This window comes from Leptinotarsa decemlineata, unplaced genomic scaffold (assembly GCF_025532065.1).
Source record: "Leptinotarsa decemlineata unplaced genomic scaffold, Ldec_3_MD MMD2_tig00001064_RagTag_RagTag, whole genome shotgun sequence".
Taxonomy (NCBI): Eukaryota; Metazoa; Arthropoda; class Insecta; order Coleoptera; family Chrysomelidae; genus Leptinotarsa; species Leptinotarsa decemlineata.
The window spans coordinates 10278221-10290767 of NW_027412558.1; the positions used below are offsets into that span (position 1 = coordinate 10278221).

A 12547-nucleotide genomic window follows, 5' to 3' on the forward strand; every position below is an offset into this window, starting at 1 on the left:
ATATAGAATGTTAATTTCATTTTTTATACTAACTAGCAAATAATCATTCCCTCGCTCCACTTTTGTCATAAGACTCTGTAAATAGAAATCTTGTGCTGACCAGGAAGGGAGATCAATACATGCTCGGTCTGTGCAGTTCGTCTGGCACTGATATCCACGGCTACCGCGATGTAAACTGGTGACTCCGTCGAACACTCGAATCTCCCCAGCTCGCGACAGCAGGACAGTCACTCCATTACTTCAGTCTCTCGCAGGAGAACGCTGCAGGAAAAGCTGCCACCGCTTCACGAAACGAGCTTTTGACGCGAACAGCAGGAAATTGGGAAGTGACTTTATTCTGCAAAAAATTTGTTTGATTCATTTGAGTTACTGTTGACATGAGTGACGAGTGTTTTGTTTGATGACATACTGTGCGTTCGAAACAAGAGGAGCATTCGAAAAAGTGTTGTGCAACTGGTTTATATGCAATCCCTGTTTGTGAGGAAAACAAATCCCGCTGTTCGTAAGTAATGCCTTTCATTTTCAAATCAATGAATATTTCTACATTGAATGTTATATTCTGAATTGTTTGAAACATCACAGACTTTGAACTTTCGTTCAATGATGACACAGTTTGTTTGTATGAACTCTAGTCTTATAGATTGGGTTTGTTTATGTTTGGATTTTTTCATTAACACCAGTTTAGCGTTGTTGACACTGATATGATCATTTACATTGAATAAAACAGTAAAATTCAATCAAACCAGAAATGGACTTGGTAAACACAATTAAAAAAATTGAATGAGTTTTTGAAATTTGAAGGAACATTTTTTTGATATAAACACAAAAGAGCTCTCTTCTCTCTTCTGTTACATTCAGTAAAGTATTTCATCTGCTGGTTTCTGAATTGAAATAAGGTTTATAATAAAAACAATACATATTGGTTTATGACCTTATGTGTCGAATATATATTCCAATTCATATAATTTGAGGAAAATTAATTTGAAAAACTTTCAAGTTGAATTACATTTTTCACAAAGGAAATTCACAAAATTCTTGTAGAAACACAACTTACAGGATGAGTTTCACAAAAAATGTATTTTAGTCTCATTTAGTTTCCCTTTAACCATAAGCACATTTGTTTACTTGGACTTTTTTATGAAACTGTTACTTAACCAACATTGAATATTTGAAAACCGTACATAACTTTGATAACCGTACACTCTTACACAAGTGAATATTCCAACTGGAAAATATTCAGGAAACATTGAAAAAGAACTGTTTCAATCTGTCATAAATTTTACCTATCTAAAGAAATTATTTAAAACTCCAGAACCTTCAAACACATACTTGAAAGTATATTTTTACAATGGAATAATGGATTTTACATTCTTCAAGTAGGGAATCATCATTCAATGTTTTCAAAATGCTGTGATAGCTAAGTCAGTCCTGTTACGTATTTTCGAGGGTCACAACGATGCAGTACCAAACTTTGACCAGTCTTTGAGATTCTTGTGTATCTTGGATCATAGTGGTTTTAGCTTTCTTTGGATCTTTCACATGGTGTTTCTCTAAAAGGGGTCATCATCGCCATTCCTTACGCAGGGTCTTGTTCTTGACGAATTGAAACGGTGTGTTCATGACCTGCCATATTACAACTAATGAGATCTAAGGCAGATCGATGCAGCGCTGTCTGATATTGGACCTATTCGCGACTCTAGTGACCTGCTTCCACTGAAAGCTATAGAAACACGCAGGCAGTGATTTCTCAACCAGTTGTTGGCCGCTTATATAAGCTGATCAAGCTCAATTTACAACTAATGAGAACTAACGCTAGTTGCACACACACCGATTTTGGACGGCCGACTTTGTACCGGTCGTCCAAATTCCAATAGTGAACCACATGTGGGAAAGGGACCTTGCACACATGCCTACCGGTGATCGTCGCCAGTAAAATACCGGTGAGCCGTCCACTGCCACTGTATCGCCGGCAGTATCGGGAAGTAGTGGCGTACATGATTAAATACACTCTTGCATACTCACCGGTTTTTTACCGACCATTCCAGTCTCGAATGCTCGGTGAAATTGTAGTTACTACGCATTAACTTCGTTTTGGTAGTGCGTGCTAATTACGACAACAAAGCAACTGATTGTTTGAGCGTTAAGAATCCGGTGAGTGTGCAAGCACCCGCTACCAATAAAATATCGACCGATTTTGGACGTCCGATTTTGTACCGGTCGTCCAAATTCCAATAGTGAACCACATGTGGGAAAGGGACCTTGCACACATGCCTACCGGTGATCGTCGCCAGTAAAATACCGGTGAGCCGTCCACTGCCACTGTATCGCCGGCAGTATCGGGAAGTAGTGGCGTACATGATTAAATACACTCTTGCATACTCACCGGTTTTTTACCGACCATTCCAGTCTCGAATGCTCGGTGAAATTGTAGTTACTACGCATTAACTTCGTTTTGGTAGTGCGTGCTAATTACGACAACAAAGCAACTGATTGTTTGAGCGTTAAGAATCCGGTGAGTGTGCAAGCACCCGCTACCAATAAAATATCGACCGATTTTGGACGTCCGATTTTGTACCGGTCGTCCAAATTCCAATAGTGAACCACATGTGGGAAAGGGACCTTGCACACATGCCTACCGGTGATCGTCGCCAGTAAAATACCGGTGAGCCGTCCACTGCCACTGTATCGCCGGCAGTATCGGGAAGTAGTGGCGTACATGATTAAATACACTCTTGCATACTCACCGGTTTTTTACCGACCATTCCAGTCTCGAATGCTCGGTGAAATTGTAGTTACTACGCATTAACTTCGTTTTGGTAGTGCGTGCTAATTACAACAACAAAGCAACTGATTGTTTGACCGATAAGAATTCGGTGAGTGTGCAAGCACCCGCTACCAATAAAATATCGGCCAATTTTATACTGGCCGTCCGAAATCGGTGTGTGTGCAACTAGCGTAAGGCAGATCGATGCAGCGCTGTCTGATATTGGACCATGTTCGCGACCCTAGTGACATGCTTCCACTGAAAGCTATAGAGAGACGCAGGCAAGCTGATCAAGCTTAACTGAAATCGGTTCGGTTCCTAGTCGTATATCTTGGCAATAATATTCATGATAATCCTTCCGACACTCTTACAGAGAGTTACCTATAGTCTTGCTCAGAGTTTACTGAACTAAAGGGGCAGTGGGTGGTTAATGAAATTAAAAATATATTATTACGTTCATGTGTACCCACAAATATACTCAATTATGATTCCAATATAAACATAATTATCACAAACTAAACACAACGCTTCGAAATATAAACGTACGAATTATTTACTCGTATTGGTTGGGTGAAAATTGAATTCAGTAACATCTGCATGAATTTCGGATTAAATGTTGTCACCATCAATGGTTGGTTTGGTTGATCAGGTGTTCTTGGGGTTCGAAAAATTCTTGTAATTATCCCTTTTGTTTACTCTCCCAACGCTTCGCTTTTAAAAATATATAAATATATTGATTAATGTGTTGAAATACGTATTTCGAACGGAATATCCAGTTATATCATTTTATCGTTAAACATGATATAGGTAGATCGTCCACTTCGAGAAATATTTGTATTCAAATGGTATTCACTCCACATCCATTTTTCGTCAAATTCCAGAAATTTAAATATCTATCCTATGAGTCTCAAGGTACTTTATACAATGTATACAATTCCATGTGTTATCATAATATACAGGGTCTGCACATATTCCTGTCGAATAAGCTCATTGAGGATATTAGAAAAATTAGTTGAGGTCAGTTTAGGTAAAGTGTACGAAATTTTTATCGACTCAGATACGGATGATTATATAGGTCACATTTTAACACAAATCGAAACGTGGTCTTTTGCTCAAGTTCTTCTGTCTTGGTTCACCTAGAAATTTTGACTATTCTCTAGCGAGGTTTTTCAAGGCTGTATATACTTCAGGATATTGATGTGAGAGCTCTGGTGTTTCATATCATCTTTTCTGTGAACGACTGTCATGGTCTAATTGACAAATCAATAGCGTTATATCGTTTTTATTCAATAATGACATTTTTCATTTTTTGGGACAACCATTAGTTGATCTCTCATTGACGAAACTGTTGTAGTGGCCATTTTCTACTGCTGCATCAAATTGTGAACGATATGTGGCTCAATATGACTATCCATCAAAGATATATTTTGATGATAATCAGATTGTCTCACTTGTAACTATACAGTTTATCGATATTTTCCAATTCACTTCAACTCCTTGAACTCCTACTAAATTTCACTTTAAACTCCCTTGACTTTTTTAGGACTCCCTGTATCAAATCTCAAACTTGAAAATTTGCTCGTTTTATTATGCTTAGTTGCTAAAAAATATTACAATTCGTTTACTTACTTCTTCTTTCACTGGTTATTGATGCAGTTGCTCACGAAATTTCTGTTATTTTGATTTACTTTTGTACACTTCTATTTTTGTTTGAAATGAACATTTTCTCCTAGGAAATACATTCTTAAATCAGTAGATGTACCACTAGATTGATAAAATTGGAACCTCTGACAAATTAATCTATTCAAACACCAGAACAAAACGATATCTCTCAACGCACATTTCGCTAATCAAGTTAGCGTCATCAGAAAACGATTAGTCTAGCAATCTCCTGAAACGCGCGTCGCGAATCACTGAGTAGCATAATGATTGGCTTTTTTATCCCATTAATTCCTAGTCTTGAAGACACCATAACACTAAATTTATTGGGAAAGAAAGTTTTTGGCTCTCTACTACTCCATCTTGATACAAAAAAAAGGGATGAGGGAATCTTCCAAAGAAAGGAAGGAAGAAATCAATTTGAAAATAAGTAACTCTATACATGGATGTGTAGATCATGCAAAGAAGTAACTTTCAGACACAAACTGAAAGAAAATCCTCCTGAAACAGCAACTGTCATATAAACATTGGATTACACGAAAGAAAAAAATTCTTTCGAAACAAATACTTCTATATGAACACTGAATTTTACAGAAGATACTTTTCTCTACTCAGTTTGTATTTCAAACATTCGTTGTGGAATGAAAATCATTCACATGAGTTCTACTTTGAATGAATTAATCACTCCTAAAAATATAACCCCTTCCTTCAATTCAAACTAAATTTATATTTGTTTAATTTTTCTCGAAATAGAAAGTTAGGTACATTGGGATAATATGGTTATTATTTCAACGGAAAACTGAAAATCCCGAGGAAAATCCTCAAGCAATATCTTCGAGAAGATGTTCGTGTTGTTAAGCAATAAAACCCGTTTTATCGAGACAATTTGCATGAATACTTCATATCAATAAGCTATCAAGTTCAACCTCAAGCTCGTAAATTGAACAGCTGGTATCGAATGCAGTAAATATTTATATTTTTCTAGCATGATGAGATGAGATGATCGAATATCGCGATGAAGGAAGTTTTACAAAAGTCATAAATAAATACTCCGAAATGTGAGAAAGAAATAGTAGTTTCAAATTCAAATGGAAAATTGAAAAAGGGTCATTAGATGAAAAACAATGTAGGTAACTCCCTATTCGTTATTGTATTTTTTGTTTATCAAATGAAACGTTAATTTTGATATCCTTTTAATTTCTTAAATTCATAGTGCTAACTCGTGTTTGACCGGAATGCGATTTTCATATTATCTTCAGGCTCTAGGATCAAGTAGGTTGCCCAGCGTTCGTCAATTAAAATGAAACCCACATAATCTGAAAGCATTTTAAAAATTCATTCGAGTTTTGATCGAGAATGTTCATACAATTTAGTCTTCTTGATACGAAAGTCGTTAGCCTGTAAAATCCCTCGGTTTTTGATCACGTAATGAATGTCGCTCACCCCTAGAAGCAGAGATATTATATCCATTTTCTTCTGTTGATGCAACACCTTCCTTCATAGAATTGATAACTTTTACTCCTTAAGATGTTGTTTTGATACTTCTGTAGCTTCAGAAAATTTTGAAAAACCCACACTATAAATAATGTATGCAAATGTCATTTTAAAATGTTGTCTTTGAAAGTTTAAAATGAAAATAGTATATTTTCGTGGATCTAGTATAATTTCCTAGAAAAGTGCAGTCGTATTTATTTTCTAGACATGGCCAACTTACTATTTCTCACTTTTTTGGACACTTTAGAAAGTGAAAAAAAATTATTAACATTACGAATCTGGCTTTGAACATGAGCAAATACTCATCACCATTCATAAAACTTATCACTTGGCCAAGAATAATCGAATCACCATCTGTGATTTAAGTCTACCAACACAAGTGTCAGGAAAAAAGATTCACCTTCAACTCACTTGGCTTGAAATGACAGTAAGACCAGCCGCACACTGGCAACTTCAGTCAAACAACAATTTTTTCACAAAAAAGAACACACTTTTTTAATGAGATCCCTACACAGAGGACTAAAAAATTCCAACACGGTCAGTGGTAGTTAAATTACGCACTGTATTGTATGACACAAGAATGGAAGAATATGTAGATATAAATCTTCAAAAAAGTTCATTTGATTCACTGCTGCAGCAACTTTTTTTTAAATGGTTATTATTCTAAAATTATTATGTTTCCAATGTCTTTCATGAAATGGAATTTAATGGAAACTCTGCCTTTACATGAATACTTAGCTCAGTGGAAGACTCGTGAGTACATGTTTCCGATAATTTTCCTAATTTGGTATATTTTAGATGGGAATGTTTCAATATTGCTGTTTGCTGACATTTGGGTCGAAGTTCAACTTGAGTTTGTTCCACTAATCAACTCCGTATCCGGTAAGAGGCTCAATATTTACTGAATTTATCTAATGGGGTTTACAATCACAAACAATTTTAGCTTAGTGGTTTTCCGAATATAGTGTTCTTTCATTCGTCTACATTAATCCTTCAAAATAGGCCTCATTAGATATCATGCAATTGTGCCCCCGCTTCTTCCATTTCCCAAACTCGATCTTTGTGATAACCAGTGATGCGCTTTTTATGTTGACTATGCTTGTCAGACGTCGGCTCTTTGAGGTTTTCTTTATTTTTGGAAACTGGAAAAAGTCACACGGAGTCATGTCTGGCGAATACGGAGGCTGGGGTATAATTTTTGGCAAAAAATCATGAAGAATCAAGAAAGTGTGAGCAGACGCAGTATCGTGGTGCAAAAGCCAAAATTGTTTCACGCAAGTCATCACCCACTTAATCATCAGCACATTAATTTCGATTGTAATTCGGCGATCGTTCATAACCATTTCTTTCACTTTTTTCACGCTTCCATTGGTTGTTGATGTGCTTGAGTGTCCAGGGCGATCGTCATCTTCAACGTCATCTTGGAAACGCTTATACTACAAGTAAACTTTTGTATTACTCACAGGAGACTTTCCATAACCCCTTGTTAATCTTTCACACATTTTTTTACACTTACTCTTTGATCCATTTGTTTTAACAAGGAGTCATGTATACCAAGATAATAAAATAAGTTGACAATTGGACTTTCGGACTCGTGACATTTGAAATTTTTCCTTATTTTGTGAACATACCTTGTATACTACTATTACTATAAGAGACTTTTGCACACTTATTCGATACATTATATAATTGTTTTCACTGAGTGTGACGTTTTTCATTTACTTGAACAAAGGCAACGATTGTCAAGTAATTATCTAATCGTTTTAAGACTTGTTTGCAAATGATTCAACGGTAATGAATTTATTTTTTATGCGCAAATAGAGTACACACACCTTGAACGTTCATTATGCATTTGAAGTTGTTTGGTTCTCTAATTAGTGATACTTTATTAAATGTGAATCATTTCACAGTGAACTTTATCACATACTTTGATTTTCAAATAGAAATTAAGGAAAAAATTGATGATCTTTCAAATTTTTAAAATACCTTTCAAGAAATTTAAATATTCATGACATATTTCCTTGAAAGTTTCAGGAGAACAGTCAAAAGATATTTAAAGATACTAAAGTGGTTTCAAAATATAGTTAACACATATTTAGCATGGATTCCATTTTTGTTTTGGAAAACCTTTCTTTTTTTTATTTATATATGGATAAAACGAAAAAGAAGCTACGATTTGTCGAGCTTCTGATCATGAACAACTGTCGTGAAGTGAAGTGTTTTTTTCATTTTATACAGAAGACTTTTCATTAAATATAATCACTCCAGAAAGGTAATAATCAAACGCATTATCTTATATGGTTGGTTGAGTTTGTATGTATTCCTTATTTCTAACTTTGAACGAAGCCAACTAGTTTTTTCCAATAAAACTCTCCAACTTGGATTGTTGGATATCTTATAAGTCATCTGTATCTCATGCTGGAACTTTGTGAGACTTTGGAAATAATAATTTATAGTTCTTCGGGGAACTAGCACAGAAGGCATGTGAGTAATCTTCTACCTGTGACAGGCAGTGCTTATTTCATTAATGCCGGCCTTGCTTTATTCCCATCAGATTACCTTTTACGAGATGAAGCAGATGGTTTACTTTTTCTTTGCAGGCTTGCCAACAGGTTCGAGATATTTCTGTGGCTGCTCTTTCACAGTATTGCCAACAAAGCGTAAAATACGTAAAACCTGTACTCTTTTGTACTCTATAGCAATTACCCATCGATTGGTGTTGATATATTCTTTTAGAAAAATGACCTTTTATAACGAAGTGACAAAGATACAAGATATAATAAAAACTCATTTGCTGTAACCTCAAAAACCTACAGATCACGGTTAATAAACTTGAAAACCACTATAAACTAATAGATATCGGTCATTTAGGACTACATAGCATGCTCATTTGATCTATTTGTTTCATTGTATTATATTTTCTGACTTTTTAGGCTCGAAGGGTTTTTTTAAGGTTATGATTCAAGTAAGCGTCTATTTTCACATGAATGTATGTTTGGTGCTTTACGAAAATAACTTTAATGAACTGGCAACATTGTACTTTCATTCACTCGCTGTTCAATCAAAGACAATGTTTTTTTGCTGATGTTATTGTTTTGAGTAGAATTTGAATGGAATAGAAAATTTGCAGTGCTTCTTGGAAACAAAGCTATGTGGACCAAAGGTTGTGGACCAAAGGTTAATTCAAAGGAAGAGCTATAATATAGATTATTGATTCGTCACTTTATTTGTCGATTTGATTCAGCAACAAAGAATGTATTGTACAAGTGTGACATGGTTTTTAATGACTTTCACAAGTCACGTTATTTTCTTCGTTGTTAATTTCTAATCGCGTCTTCATTGGATGATAATTTATGTGAGAATAATTCCAAGAAATTTGTTTTATCTTATATTCTATTAATCCAGAACAAAAATATTGAATGAAAGAAATTTTTCATATTCTTCCTCTCTCTTCTCTCACGCTTTTATTAGAAAATTTTTCGTCTTTCTGTAACATACCTCATGAAAGATAACAGTTAAATCTTTCTTGAAAATTGGGAGCACTGATTATCAAAAAAATTAGTGAGAAGTAATAACATTAATGCTGAATCTAACATTATTATCAACAGAAATACTAAACAGTTTTTTTGTTAGTGGAATCGAAAGTTTCTCTTTCTGATTTTTTTTTCAGAAATTTCCCCCTTCCACAATGTGAAAAACATCATAATTAAAAACTTACATAGATAAAGAAACGGTAAACTTCTAGTTCGCAACAAATTTCTGCGTGAATTACATATGTTTTTCACTGTTCATCAGTTATTTTTTCTATTCAATAATATTGCCTATCGAAAAATCAGTTGAGAATTTCACCCGTCTTGAAAAATGACATGGAAAGTGACAGAATTACGTAAGATGGGCATCGAATGATTCAAGAGTCAATCGGCAACTTTATCTTATTTCATATTTGTAGAATAAGGTTGAAAATGAGACGAATTTTTGAGAAGGGAAACTAATTCTGCTCTAAGAAACATCAAAATGGGTATCTATAAAATGTTCTTTTTTTGTGATTCTCATTATTACAAGTTACAGATACACAGCACATTTTTCTTCGAGTGAAAACTTTAAATTCATCCTTGCTACATTTCTGATAAGTTATCCATTTAATTTTTTTCAAATTTTGGAAGTTGAAGTGTCCCAAAAAAGTCAATGAAAAAGCATTTTCAGTTATTCAATATTGATCCACCACCAATTATGCTCTGAAACATTAAACGGGGTTTGTATTGAAGATTAATGGTCTTAAGATAAAATTGAGTTCTGGTTTATTACTCCATTGAAGATAAGAGAGGAACAAACTGAAGATTTTTGTAACATCTGTTCCAAATGGCTTTCTTTCAAATATACCTACAAGACATGACAGAACCCTTATAAAAATAGGGCGAATGGTCTGATAGGGAAAGGTGTCATCTTTCAAATTTTATTTCACAGTGTCGTGGACCATATACAAATGAAATTTTTCTTCACTAAGTACACCATATTTCAGAGCAAATTTCCTTCATTTCTTTGAAAAGGAACTGTCTATCCTTATATTTTATACATATTGAGGTGAAATTTCATTTACAAAACGATATTCATGAAACAACATTCCTGAATCGCCTTTTCATGTAAATTCAAATGTTTGTCTTTGTAGTTCGTGATTTCCTGAGGGTGGAAAATTTCAGTTGATAAGGTCTCTTAAACGAAAATCAGAAGTTCTAATTAGTTTGTGATTTTATGCTACTTCGTTTTTCACGTTATATCGACATAATTCATCAGATATTCAAAATTATTCACTAAGTTGTTCAGAATACGAGCACATGTACCTAGATGAGAAAAAATTATTGTGACATATTATTTTATATAATAATTTCTCTGTATGAAATTAGGTTACAACATAACACAAAATCTTGGTATCAGATTATGGCTGTATAGATGAAGTAAAATTCACATGCCTCTTTCAGAATTGTTCCGTAGCAAGAAAGTTTCTATTAACAAGTTTCAGGAAGTAATTTGAGATAGTATTTCAACATGAACTCCTAATTAATGTGAAATTAGCTGCATATTACTTGCAACGTTAGATACCAGATATGTCTGGTATCTAACGTTTTCGTATAATTTACTTTGTTATTATACTGAATTCGAGAAAGTCACACAGATGATCTTCAATTTTATCTCGAATCTTTTGCGTAACTGTTTCTAAAAGGTGTGAGTGTGAATCGCTTGTATTGTTTTATTTGAATTGACATGCTCCTCACAATTTTCCAAGAAGGCATGTATATCTTTTTGAGGTTGTACTTCTCAGTAGAAGTCCCTCAGATAATCTCCCTTGGAGTAAACTTCTTTTTACTTGATTCCATAATGTAATATAATCTCTAGAAAATTAATAAAGTTTCGGGAAAATAATCCCACAAAACCGAACTTTTATTTTAAGTTGACTCAATCCAGAATAAATCTGATGCTGAATCATCAGTGTATTTTTTTGACAATATAAATTTCACAACACCACTGAAAATCTTATTTTCAATCACATTTTCTACTTATAAAAAGTGCCATTCATGGTATTTGCTAATTAATGGCTTTAGAGGCAATTAATGGAAAGAATGTGTAAATATTTATTTGATATACCAATTTTATGTGATCATAAAGTCCACATTTGTGGATACTAAAAATCGAAACGTCGTGAAGTCAGTTGATTTGAAATGTTTTTCCTTATTTTTTTCGCATTTTTTATTATTTTTTTTTTCATTTTCAATTAATTACAATTCATATATAATTGATATTTTACTTATTTTTTGACTTATTTATTTGATAACGATAATTTGTTTTAACTATTCAATTCTCATTCTCATTTTTTGAATACCATACTTCATTTATTTTTTCTATTTCTTCACATTTTTGGTATTATTTCTTTCCTAACTAAAATATCATCTGATTTATTCGGTCCTTTTGTTTAATTTATTTTCTCGAACATCTTTGAATACCAATGTGACATGATAAACTCCAATAAATTGAATCAGAGTGGCATCAGGGAACTTATGTTTGTTTATGCGTTTGTATCGTGTTCAATCCCCAAATAATAATTTCGTGTACGTCTATGTGCGACACAAATGGCGACATCATACAGGAAGCATTCATTTATGTGTTCAAATGTTCCCGTACGACAACATATCCATTCGTTCCGGATCAACAGTTTCAGAACTGAGAAATTATTTTTAACAAATAAAGTGATTAAACTTTAAGAAAGTGTTATTGCTTCGTTAATGAGCTGAAATTGAAGCAATTAAAGTCGGAAAACTCTTCAAAAGGTTGTTGAATTCATATAACATTTCGTAATTTCAGTAATATTTTTCCCCGTGATCGAACACTTTTTATAAAACGCTTCATTATGCAAACCTAAAGATCTGTGTGTGGGGGGGAGGGTAGTTTCCATGGAGAAAATGATATATTATCATTTTATTTAAAAAATATATTTTGTGTTGAAACATCGAAATACAGTGTTTTTCTAGCCTTAAAATAGTCATACAAGATGATAAATTCAAAATAATGAACATATACCGGAATATAACTTACTCATAACCTAATCGATTGATGACCTTGTCCAGTGTGCTTTTTATC

General features: G+C 33.8%; 2 protein-coding genes across 5 annotated transcripts in view; one reads left to right on the plus strand and one right to left on the minus strand.

Annotated features, from left to right (window-relative positions):
* The window catches only part of LOC111503577 (rho guanine nucleotide exchange factor 10), a 432407-nt gene that overhangs the window by 358560 nt on the left and 61300 nt on the right, over positions 1 to 12547 (plus strand). Inside the window, exon 1 of one of the 4 annotated variants that reach the window (XM_074175649.1) lies at positions 6586 to 6799. The exons of the other annotated variants lie outside the window; for them this stretch is intronic. Within the exon in view, the coding sequence (XP_074031750.1) occupies positions 6592 to 6799 (208 nt within the window). The 5' untranslated portion in view covers positions 6586 to 6591. Of the gene's footprint in view, positions 1 to 6585; positions 6800 to 12547 lie in introns of those variants that run through there. 4 annotated transcript variants of the gene reach the window in all.
* The window catches only part of LOC141482425 (uncharacterized), a 391773-nt gene that overhangs the window by 330189 nt on the left and 49037 nt on the right, over positions 1 to 12547 (minus strand). The window lies entirely within an intron of this gene.